The 12,735-nt window shown below is 46.9% G+C and overlaps 1 protein-coding gene across 3 annotated transcripts in view; it reads left to right on the forward strand.

Annotated features, from left to right (window-relative positions):
- Positions 1–12,735, forward strand: part of PDE4B (phosphodiesterase 4B) — a 165,478-nt gene that overhangs the window by 23,800 nt on the left and 128,943 nt on the right. The window contains exons 1-2 of one of the 3 annotated variants that reach the window (XM_086841631.1): positions 10,493–10,609; positions 10,842–11,558. The exons of 1 other annotated variant lie outside the window; for it this stretch is intronic. In XM_086841631.1, the coding sequence (XP_086697757.1) occupies positions 11,323–11,558 (236 nt within the window). In that variant the 5' untranslated portion in view covers positions 10,493–10,609; positions 10,842–11,322. Of the gene's footprint in view, positions 1–10,492; positions 10,709–10,841; positions 11,559–12,735 lie in introns of those variants that run through there. One more of the 3 variants, XM_086841632.1, reaches the window with a different exon arrangement.

The raw sequence follows: 12,735 nt of genomic DNA on the forward strand, positions 1-12,735 counted from the left end.
CATTTCCAGGGGGCATTTCCTTACCTTGGAAAAGGAGGTCAGTGGTGTTCCTCACAACATCTCATAATCTGCAGGAAAAAGAGGTTTTAAGTATTGCTTGCTGATTCTGGGAAATGTCTGTGGAAACTTAATCCTGAAACTCAGAATTCCTGGGATTTTTCCGGAATTTCCTAATAATATCGGAGATATTTTGGAGAAATCTTGGAACAGCCATGAAGGATTTTCTGCTCTGGGTTTTGTTTTTAGTCGGTGGAAATATTTCCTGGTTTGTTTATAGCTTTTTCCTGGGAATGAACTCGGGATTTGGTGGGATCTTGGAGAGCTGAGATCCCTCAAAACAGCGGGAAAAGCTGAGAACGTTACTGGGAGATGAGAGCCCCTGGATTGTCTGCAGGTGGATCATAAAAATTAGAGATTAAATCCATTTCAAATCCCCAAATAAAATAAAGTGGGAAGCAGGGGCCTTGTTTGGTGTGGGAACAGGAAATTCCTTGGATTTCAGCCTCGTTGCCGCCATTTTAACTCCTCACGGAGACCTGGAGAAGGAAATGGCGGTGGAGAATTTAGGGAAACAAATTCCATAAAATTCACTGTTTCCTCATGTTGTGAAGTATTCCCACAGGGAATATCCCACATCCCTGGAGTGGTTGGGATTGGTTATTCCTGAGTATTCCCACAGGGAATATCCCACATTCCTGGTGTAGTTGGGATGGGTTATTCCCAAGTATTCCCACAGGGAATATCCCACATTTCTGGAGTGGTTGGGATGGGTTATTCCCAAGTGTTCCCACAGGGAATATCCCACATTCCTGGTGTGGTTGGGATGGATTATTCCCAAGTATTTCCACAGGGAATATCCCACATTTCTGGCATGGCTGGGATGGGTTATTCCCAAATGTTCCCACAGGGAATATCCCACATTTCTGGCATGGCTGGGATGGGTTATTCCCAAATGTTCCCACAGGGAATATCCCACATTTCTGGCATGGTTGGGATGAGTTATTCCCAAATGTTCCCACAGGGAATATCCCACATTTCTGGCATGATTGGGATGAGTTATTCCCAAATGTTCCCACAGGGAATATCCCACATTTCTGGCATGGTTGGGATGAGTTATTCCCAAATGTTCCCACAGGGAATATCCCACATTTCTGGCATGATTGGGATGAGTTATTCCCAAATGTTCCCACAGGGAATATCCCACATTTCTGGCATGGTTGGGTTGGGTTATTCCCAAGTGTTCCCACAGGGAATATCCCACATTCCTGGTGTGGTTGGGATGGATTATTCCCAAGTATTCCCATAGGGAATATCCCACATTTCTGGCATGGTTGGGTTGGGTTATTCCCAAATGTTCCCACAGGGAATATCCCACATCCCTGGCATGGTTGGGACAGGTTATTCCCACATGCAATGGAGGCTCAGAGCAATAACCCCGAGCCGTGGCAGCGTGTGGCACTCCGGGGTTTGAGGGGTCACATCCAACATCCCACCCCAAATCCTGGAATTCTTCTATCACACCAAACCCCAAAAATCCTTTCTATCCAACAAAACGCGTGCAGGCCGAACATCCCAAGGTCACCGCCGCCGTGTCATTCCAAATGCCAACCTATCCCAAAAATCCTGGGGAATAAAGGTAATTTTGCTCTCTCTGACTTAACTCTGCTGTTATTTCTCAGCCAAAAATACCCAGAGAAGTGTTTTGTCTGCCTATATTTAGATTTTGGCTGGTGCCATCCGTTTCTGAAGCTCTTGCAGCTTCAAAAACCTTGATTTTTATGTTTTCTTGGAGGTCTAAATAAAAGAACGATGATTAATATGAGGTGGAGTTACCCAGAGGAATTTTAAGATGGATTAATCATAGGTCAGGAATTAAAATGATGGTTATTTTCAAAATCACTTTTTGTCCACAACTTTTATTTTATTGTTGCCACTTAATCTTTTAATTCTTTTCCATTTATTGAATTAATTGAATTTGACTCAAAATACTCCAGACAACATCCCCTTTTCGTGTGAATTGCAAGGCAATCCCAATAATTTTATTAAGGATGAGCCTGGAAATTTGGATCTGCAGGGTTTTGCCTGGAGATAAAAGTGGTTGAAAACAGAAACGTGAAAAAAAAAAAAAAATAAAAGGCTTTTAATGATTCAATTTTAATTATACACCTCAATGCTGAGTGCAAAAAGACAGCTTGGGATGTGTGTGGAAGGGGAAGAAATGAGTCACCGTTAATCAGCACAAGACAACGAAGCTTCTGAAATATTTTCTTCCAACTTCACCCTCGCTAGAAGAGAAAATAAATGAAAATTATGGAAATAGAATTGATGGAAAAGCTGAATCAGACACGAGCTTGGCAGGATTTTCTGAGTAATGATAAATCATCTGTGAGGAGAGAGCGAAGCTGGTTTGTTTTTACCTGGACACCCTGCTGGAGCCTGGAACTGGGAGTGAGCTGAGCTCAAAGGGCTCTCCCAACCCAACTCTTCCACAATTCCATGAATCCCTTGGTTTCATTCAGGATTTGGATGGTTTCGTTCAGGATTTGGGTGATTTTGTTCAGGATTTGGTGGTTTTGTTCAGGATTTGGGTGATTTTGTTCAGGATTTGGTGGTTTTGTTCAGGATTTGGTTGGTTTTGTTCAGGATTTGGTGGTTTTGTTCAGGTTTTTGTGGGTTTTGTTCAGGATTTGGTGGTTTTGTTCAGCTTTTTGTGGGTTTTGTTCAGGATTTGGTGGTTTTGTTCAGCTTTTTGGTTGGTTTAGTTCAGGTTTTGGTTGGCTTTATTCAAGATTTGGTTGGTTTAGTTCAGGATTTGATGGGTTTGTTCAGTTTTTGGTTGGTTTTGTTCAGGATTTGGTGGTTTTGTCCAGGATTTGATGGTTTTGTTCAGTTTTGGTTGGTTTTGTTCAGGATTTGGTGGTTTTGTTCAGGATTTGGTGGTTTCATTCACTTTTGGATTGGTTTTGTTCAGTTTTTGGTTGGTTTTCTTCAGATTTTGGCTATTTTGCTTGAGGGTTTTTGGGGACACAGTCAGTGATGGACATGGAGGTAGTGCTGGCTGAGGGTTGGACTTGCTGATCCTAAAGTTCTTTTCCAACCTTAATGATTCTGTGATTCCATGATTTTGTGATTTCCCAAGCAAAACTCCCCCAAACCCACCTATAAATCCCATTTTTAAACAGCTGTGGCCACGTTGCTCCCTCAGCTTCCCAAACTCCTCATGGTCCATCTCCACCTGGGCCTGGGAGTCTCCGATGCCTTTGGACCTTTCCCGATGTGTTCTCAGTACCTACATTTGGAATATTTCCAGATTTACCTTTTGTGGCAATTCCCTGCTGGAATATTTTGAACAGAGGCCTGGATAACCCTGGGAATGCCACTGGAAGGAAGCAGAGGATTGGGAACACAGGATTGTCCCGTGCTGCTGTTCTCACCCCAAATGCAGCTCCAGAGGCTTTTTACCCATCACTGGAGACTTTTTATCCCTTAAAAAATCATGGAATTTTTTATTTGCTTGGACAGGCCACAGCTACCTCCTCCCTGACTCTGTTTGTGTTGGCAGTGGCACCGAGCTGCTCTCGAGGATTTTTTCCTGTGGATTTATTCCTTCAATTAAGCCATAATGGACAAAGATTTCTGGGAATTCTGACAACAAATCCTGCTCTTTCCCAGCTCCAAAACACGAGGCAGTGGCAAAGCTGGAGTTGTTGAATGGGGAATGTTGTGAGTTTTGCCTGGAATTCCTTAGGGAAAAACAGCTCTAAAAAAAAAAAAATCCAAATTATCAACCTGATTCTGGTTCATCCTGAGGGAGCTGATAAGGGAGAGTCGATCTGAGACACAAAGAAATCAAATAACTGGAATAAAAAGGGAATTATGTTCTGCAAACCACCAAAAAATCTGGAAAAGCAGGAGGAAAATACAAAATATGGGATTAATGGTGGGATTTTCTGTTCCTCAGCCATTGTGGGAGCAATATCAGAGAAATTTTTGGTTTGTGAAGATGATTTCAATCCTTTTGGGTGCTCCAATATTCCTTTTTGTCCCTTTTTTGGTGCAGTTTTCCATGGCAATCCATGGCAGGATGCAAAAATGGTGCCTGGATTAGATCCATGGGATTATTTGGGAGTACCAAGAAGTTACAGAGCAATATTTGGGGTTTTTTTTTCGTTTTATTAAAAAATCATGGAATTGTTCAGGTTGGAAAAGTTTCTGAGGTCATCAAATCCATCCATGTCCCCACGAGCCACATCCACACAGCTCTTAAATCCCTCCAGGAATGGAGATTCCACCAATTCCAGAAAACACTTTCCAGAAAGGAATTTTCCTTTTCTCATCGAGATATACGAAATTTTCAGATGTTTTTCCATCAGCTTCTCCTTTCTCCAGAGTCATCCTGGAGGTCTCTGCCTGTGAGGAATAAATTGAATTTATTCATTAATATATTACAAATATCTTCTCCTCAAATTAATTTGTAATCCATACCTGTGAGATGAGGAAATAATCACAATTAATACAGATTGCTCTGCCATATGGGATTACTCACTCTGGATATATAGAAGGCATTTCAGTGTTCTCTGGGAATAAATCAGGCACAATCCCAAGTTGCTAAGCAAATTCCCTTCTTACATCACGCCCTGGTGGCTTATATAATTTGATAATAAAAGTCTAAATGATATAAATTTACAATGATTTTATAAATATCAATTTATTCCCAGTTACTAAGAGGGAACAGCAGAAATACCTGTGAGAAAAAAAAAAAAGGGCATGGCAGCGTGGTACAAAATGGTATTTTTTGGCAGATAAATTGTGTTTTGTGGGGGATTTAATATGGAAAAACCTGTTCCAAATGCAGTTTAGGATAAATGGGAAAGGAAAGGCACCAGGTTTGCTGTTATTGCCAAATCCTTCATGCGTGTTCTGAATGCAAATAATTTCCTTGTGCCAGGGAACACCTTGTAAAGCTCAGCTCAAACAGAAGCAGGGCATTAATTCAGGGTGAGCAGATGAGCATCCAAACCACTCCAACCTCCCAGGGAATATTTCCTAAAGATGGAATTGATTTTTTTGGGGCTGATCTGGGAATTATTCTGGGCCTTCTTAGCCTTGTTGTGAACCTGGGTGTCTTAATATTGGAAAATTTATGGTTTAGTTTGATTATTGGATGGATTTGTTCTGGTTTTGGTTGGTTTTGTTCTGTTTTTGGTTGGTTTCCCAACCAAAAATTCCTTTCCCAAAAATTCCAGGAGCCCCTAAATCTGTGGGAATAGAGATCCAAACTGTAATTTTAAACTATTAAATATAGAACAACCTTATCTCCCAACAGGAATCTAAATAACAGTGGATTGTTATTAATTATTTTTTTTTTTGCCTCTCAAACGTGGGGAATTTGTCATATAAACCTATAATTAGGGATGGATTCCTGCTTCTCATGCAGCAGGAAACATTCAGAGAAGGAGAAGGAAAATCCTTAAACATGTAATTTCCAGTTTTCTGTGGTGGAGCCATCCTTCAGGAGCTCTGCTGTGAAGCAGCAGATGCAAAGGCAGGTGTTTTTTTGGGATTTTTCCCTTCAAAATTGACCAGCTGAACACCATGAAACCTTCTGCTTTTGGGCTGGAAAGATTTTCCTGGGATTTCTTCAGCCTTCTATTAAAAAGAGATGATTAAGGGAGGGTTGAATATTTTTTTATTATTATTATTATTTAGAATTCCAGACTGGTTTGGGTTGGAAGGGATTTTAAGGATCATCCCATTCTCAGCCCTGACATGGGCAGGGACACTTCCAGAATTCCAGGTTGCTCCAAGTTCCATCCAGCCTGACCTTGGGCACTTCCAGGGATCCAGGAACATCCAGGGACATCCCCATTATCTTTGGGAAACACCATCAGCATCTATTCCCAGATTAAGGGATAATGCTCCCAAAAATTCCTTTGCTGTTCCTTTTTCATTCCTGTTAAACCCTGGAGTTCTGTTGTGTGCTCTGGAAGAGGGGATTTGCTTTCCTGCCTTGCAGGGGGATGTGGCTGATCCAAATTCCAATGATGAATTCCTATTTTTCAGGTGAAATCACCATTTTTACCCCCCAGGATGAATAAAATGCCAGTGGGGTGTTTAGGTCAAGCCTAAGATTTGCTGCTACTCTGAGGGAGCCAAATAAAACTGGGACTAGGATGGGGTGGGATTAGCTGGGACTGCTCTGTCCCCGATGGAATTAGTGGCAGTCACTTGGGATGGACACAGGGCATCTCTTGGATGGGATGGAAGGGAAATAAGGGAAAATTGAATTCTATTTTGTATCATTTCCTCTCTCATGCTGGTCCCTTCCCTGCTCCTCTCCTGTCTTTTCCCTTTTTCCCCACTCCTGTTGTGTTTCCAGAACTGTTCCATCCCTGCAGAGGTTCCAGCTCTGTGCCACAAACACCTTTCCCTGCAGCTTTGGGTTTCCTGGGAATATTTTCCAGCTTTTCCAGTGCTGCTCCCAGCTCTCCTTTCCACATCCCTGCCACCTTCTCCTCTCGTGCTCCAAGCCTTGCTTGTCATTCCTTCTCCCGACATTTTCATCCACTTCCAGCTCCATTCCCTGGCTTTTCTTCTCCTGCCTGCTCCCCTTCTCCAGCTTCCAGTTCCTTGATGTTTTCCTTGTCTTGCTCCAGACATTTCTCTCTTTGATTCTTTTTCTTCCTCTCTCCTGTCTCCCGTTCCCAGGGTTGCTGTGATTTATTCCCGGCTCATCCTGGCAGCTCCAGCTGCTGCCTCAGGGGCTGAGCTCAGGATCACATCCCTGTCTCTCCTGTGACATTTCCATCGCAAATTTATTCCGTGCTCTGCTGCTGGCTCTGGACCCGAGTTCTTTTCCAGTACAAATGACAATTCCCGTATTCTCCGCTCTCTCATTCCTTCTCATTCCCTCTTTTTTCTCTCCTGTCACTGCGTGTTGGTTTAATCCAATAAAAAGTCGTCGTTTTATAGGGTTTGCTTTTCCTCAAAATCTCATTTTCCCACCCTTTCCCAATCCCAGACATTCCTCTTTTCCTTTTATTTCCTACTGGGAATGTGCTTTGACTGATTTCCCTGTCTCCAGGCTCATGTTGATCTCCCCCAGAGCTAATGGAGCTGGTTGGCTCCTGGAGTTTCTCTCCTGGAAATCCATCACGGATCCTTTCCCAACCCATTTGGCAGAAATCCGCCTTAAGCAGGGATGGTGCTGTGAAATTCCATCATGTCCTGGCCCAATAATGGGGTTTTTTCCCATCAAATGCGGTCTAATTTTAGTCTGAAAGGGATTTTATGGGTTTGAATCCTTCCCTTGTGCATCCTCAGCTTTAATAAATGTTCTGGAATTGTCCATCTCTCCTGACCTTTCCAATCCTGGGCCTGATTTAAGCCAAGGAAACCCTGCTGTGTGTGAGGAACCTTCCAAGTAATTCCAGAACTAATGAAGGAACAGCTCCTGTTACTCCAGGAGCGCACAGATATTCCATGGATTAAACAAAAAATCACTGACCAGCAATTAAAACACACAGAAGGGTTCTATGATTTTTATTTTCTAAAGAAAAATCTTCATTTTCACATTGTTTGGAAGTTTAATGAAGATTTTATTTTTCCTGTTAAAGAGGGAATTCTATCAGCCAGGATTCCTGGGAAGGAGACTTTGCACTTGATTAAAAATATGAATTTCCTTGCTTGGAAAAAGAAGCCCAGAGTAACATCAGCAAAGCACAATCCCTTGAAATAATTTCTCAAATTAATTTGCTGTGGGGTTGGTGGAATCCTTTTGGAATACCCTTGGGATGGATGGAACAGAAATAAGAGAGGGGAGTTCCTGCCTGCTTTTACCTAAATGTGCTCTGAGGAAGAATTCTCCAATTTCTCTGTCCCTGGCGGAAAGTGCTGGGAAAATCCAACTAAAAGCTTTTCCTTTGCTACTGGAGCGTGTAGGACACTTCAGAATTCCCTTTTCCCTGGTGTTTTTCCTCCCTCCCAGCTGTTAGGACTCGGGAACAGGTAAATAATGGTGCTGCTAAAGAAAAGAGATGTCTCCTGTTGCTTAGCAATTGCTCTCAGCACGCTCCAGATCAGCTTTTGATGAGGAGTTGCAGGCTTGGAAATGTTGTTTCCCACCTTATCAGTTATTTTAGTCAAATATATTAAAACTTCCAGCACTTCCAGACTCCTCAGTGAGTTGGGAAGCGGGGATGGAATTTCACTTCTGAAAGTTTCCTTAATTGTTCTTTTTCATCCAAGTGGTCTCATTTTCCTGCCAGGCACTTTCCTTCAATCGTCTTTTCTGCCTCCTCAACAATTCCTTGGTATTTCTGGTCCCTTTTCCGGTGGAATCGTTATCCTGGGCTGAACAATAATCTGTGTGTGGACAGATCAGTGCAGCTCCTGGGGTGTTCAGGGAGCAGGGATTTGCCTGGGAATCACTTTCATTTGTAAACCTGGCCCTGCTCTCCCAGGGTCAATCCAGGCTTGGGATGAACGGATGGAAAACGGCCCTGGGAGAGGATTGGGAGCGATGCTGGGTGAGGCTGGGCTGGGTCCTGCCCCATGCAGGTGAGGCTGAACCTGCAGAGCTGCCCTGGGGCACAGGGATGTGGAGCTGCTGGAGAGATTCCAGAGGAGCCCCTGGAGCTGCTCCAGGGCTGGAGCCCCTCTGGAGCCAGGCTGGGAGAGCTGGGGGGGCTCACCTGGAGAGGAGAAGCTCCAGGGAGAGCTCAGAGCCCCTTGCAGGGCCTGAAGGGGCTCCAGGAGAGCTGGAGAGGGACTGGGGACAAGGGATGGAGGGACAGGACACAGGGAATGGCTGCCAGTGCCAGAGGGCAGGGCTGGATGGGATCTGGGGCAGGAATTGTTCCCTGGCAGGGTGGGCAGGCCCTGGGACAGAATTCCCAGAGCAGCTGTGGCTCCCTGGATCCCTGGCAGTGCCCAAGGCCAGGCTGGATGGGTTTGGAGCAGCCTGGGACAGTGGCAGCTGTCCCTGCCATGGCTGGGCTGGGATGAGATGGGATTTCAGGTCCTTTCCATCCCAAACCATTCCAGGATTCCATGAACCCCCCCCAGAAGCTCTCATGCCCTGGGTGCTCTCTATTCCCTGCAAACACAGAGAATTCCTGCCAGGATTTCCCGATCCCAGCTTTCCTGCCAGTCAGCTCCAGTGTCTGGTTCTCAGCTCCTCTTGGCTCGTCCTGGAGTGAGGCAGCGTGTCTGGCCAAGAATTCCAAGCTCTGAATCCATGGAGAATTCGGAGATATTGGCTGCAGGGTCCTGTGTGTTTGTTGGCAGCATGAGGGGTGGGAGCTGGAGCTCCTGGGACCTTTCCCAGGGAATTTTGTCCCAGAACTGTGGATCCATTGGCACCAGGAGCTGGAAGGTGTTGGAAAACTTTCCCGTGCTCAGGATCAGCCTTCAGAGTGCTCCAAGCAACCTCAGCTTGGAGGAGCTCCTGCATTCCAGCACTTCACATCCCTCCTTTCCTGCTTTCCCGAGGGAATGGAGCCTTTCCTCCTCCCCCAGGCTCCTCTCCCTCCCTCCAGGAGGGAAAAGCTTTAGGAAAAGGCACGGCAATTTCTCTAACACCAGATGTATCCTCACAAACCCCCTCCCATTCGAGTTAGAAAGTTCACTTTTATTTCTGTTTGGAATTCCGTATTTCCTGAATCATCCAATTCCCATTCTGCTGCTGCCTGAACCTCTCAGGATTAAATCCCACTGCATTTCCCCTGTCCCTAAGCGAGGCTTGGGCAGATCTTTTGGTTTCTTTTGGTTTTTAATGACTGGGAATAGGGCCTGGGGCAGCTTGGGTGGGATGTCTGGGAGCTGCTCTGAAGGGAACTTCTCTATGGAAAGGCTTGGCTGGTGTTCCTGTCAAGTGTTTTGGGATATCTGATGGAAAACCCGCTGGGATGGACAGGGATTTGCTCTGAAATTGATGCAACAGAGGCACTTTCCCTGTCTCCTCCTCCTTTAAAAGCATTTATTGTGTTTGCATTTTTGGCCACCTCATTTTACCCAATTTAAAAATAGCTCCTCCCTCAGGGATTTCTTGTGCTCTTTCCCTCATCTCCTTGGCTTTAACTTCCTTACCCGAATGTTGCTTTGTATCCTTGGAAAAGCAGAATTTGCTTTCATGGTGTTTATATCCGGAGATAAAATTCCTGGGGGTTTATTCCGTTTTAAATAGATAGACTGTAAAAATGATCGGAATTAACTTGGCAGGGAGCTGGCAGCTCCCCCATCCTTTGATTTGGCTGAGGTTTGACCCTTTGGCTCTGCATCCCAGGAACCTTTCCGTGGAGCAGGAACCCCTGCAGAATAAAATCCCTTCCCTTTTAGCCTTTATCTCCGCTCCCAGCGCCCTCCCATCCCTCCCAGAGCCGGGCAGTGCCCGGGAGCAATATCGGGATGTTGCACGGGTCCTTCAAATTCCCTGGGAATTTTACAACGGAGTCCGGTCGTCAAAACAACCCCGAACCAATGAGCGCGGCTTGGGAGGAGCCGCGGCGGTGCGGGCAAAACTAATTCTCAATGGAAGGCTGGCCTGGCAGCGCCGGGCGGAGCGGGGCGCGCCGCTCCCCATCCCCGGAGCTCCTCGCTCCTTCCCGCAGCCCATCCCCGGAGCTCCTCACTCCTTCCCGCTCCCCATCCCCGGAGCTCCTCACTCCTTCCCGCTCCCCATCCCCGGAGCTCCTCACTCCTTCCCGCAGCCCATCCCCGGAGCTCCTCACTCCTTCCTGCTCCCCATCCCCGGAGCTCCTCACTCCTTCCCGCAGCCCATCCCCGGAGCTCCTCACTCCTTCCCGCTCCCCATCCCCGGAGCTCCTCGCTCCTTCCCGCAGCCCATCCCCGGAGCTCCTCGCTCCTTCCCGCAGCCCATCCCGCCCGGACACAGCGGGATGCTGCAGCACAGCCACATGAATTTTTCATGAGCCGCCGCAATAACCCCGGGAGCATCTTGCCAGGGAGAATCGGGCAGATCCTCCTCCTCCCGCGGATGCTCCGGGTGGGATTTGCCTCCGGAGCGCGGTGAGCGAGCGGGGGCAGCTCCGCGGTGCCAGCGCCGGGGCTCGGGGGATGCGCTCCCGTGGCCATCCCTGAGCGGGGACAGCTCGCCCAGCTCCGGGGCTCGGGGGATGCGCTCCCGTGGCCATCCCTGATGCGCTCCCGTGGCCATCCCTGAGCGCTCCCGTGGCCACCCCTGAGCGCTCCCGTGGCCATCCCTGATGCGCTCCCGTGGCCACCCCTGAGCGCTCCCGTGGCCACCCCTGAGCGCTCCCGTGGCCACCCCTGAGCGCTCACAGCTCGCCCAGCGCCGCAGCGATGACGGCCAGGGAACCTTCCCGGGAAATCGCCGCTCCCGAGGCCGAGGTTTACATCAGGACTTTCAAGGAGCAGATGCACCTGGAGCTGGAGCTGCCCAAGCTGCCCGGGAACAGACCCACCTCGCCAAAGATTTCTCCTCGCAGCTCGCCCAGGAACTCTCCCTGCTTTTTCAGAAAGTTGCTGGTGAATAAAAGCATCCGCCAGCGCCGTCGCTTCACGGTGGCACACACATGGTAAGCTCTGCCGGCTTTCGAGTGCCTTTAAAGAGGGTTTCAAAGCAGCGCAGCTGTGGTTTGAAGTGGGGAGAACGAGCGCGGATCCTCCGCGGGTTCTCCGGGCGGCGAACGGGGCAGAAATGAAATGTTTAAATGATGTTTAATGCGGGGCCTCGTTCAGCCGCCGTTCTCCGGGAGAAATCCAGCCCTTTATTCCCGGGAACAAAGGCAGCAGCCGGCAACTTTCCCAGGCGCGGTGTGCTTGTGTGGGAGAGCCGGGATTTCGTTGTAGAGCCCAGGAATTGATTGCAGAGCCCAGGAATTCATTTCGTGACCTGTGAATTTATTCCGAAGCCCATTAGTTCATTCCAGAACCGATGGAATAATTTTAGAACCCAGGAATTCATTTCAGAACCCAGGAATTCATTTCAAAGCCCATCAATTCATCTCAGAGCCCAGGAATTCATCTCAGAGCCTTCAGGACACATTTTTTTTGTTCACTCTCTCAGCTCAGAGTGGTTTGGGCACTCCCAGAGTTAAAAGGCTTTGAGACAGTTTTTGCTGGCTACAAATCTCCCTCTTTTCCACCTTTTTTTCCAAGGGAATCCTGGCTGAGAAGCTTCTTTTCCCTCCTCACAAACCTCTAACCCCAAACAATCAATTTGGGTGCCATTACAGCTGATTGGGGCCGAGGGTCACTTATCCTGCTTAAACCATAAAAAGCCATCAAAAGATAAAATAAAATCCAGGAAAATCCATGAGGATCTCACTGGTTCATTTCCTAAATTTCCTCTGGATGTGCCTTGCAGGATTCACCTTTAAATCCCAAAACATGCACCAGTTGAGTGTGGGAATTGAAGCACAAAACTTTGAGTAATGTGGGTTTTTGTAATCCCTCCTCACACAGTCATGTATCCATTACTTTCCCATTCCTTTAGAATTCTGGAATCCTGAAGATTTCCTGCTTTTTTGTTGTTGTTGTTGTTGTTGTTTTGTTATTTTTTGTATTTAAATCCAAGCAGTAATAACAAACTCAAGCTGGTCATGAGCTGTAACAGCTCCAGAGAGTTCTTGGGGATTTTAATTGCTTGGTGTTTGGGGTTATTCACATTAATTCCCTGGAACATCTGTCATGGAGCTCATCTGATCCCAGCAGCCTATCCAGAGAAATGAGGGAAAAAAGCTGGGAATTAGG

Source organism: Cyanistes caeruleus, chromosome 9 (assembly GCF_971803275.1).
Source record: "Cyanistes caeruleus chromosome 9, bCyaCae1.hap1.1, whole genome shotgun sequence".
Lineage (NCBI taxonomy): Eukaryota > Metazoa > Chordata > Aves > Passeriformes > Paridae > Cyanistes > Cyanistes caeruleus.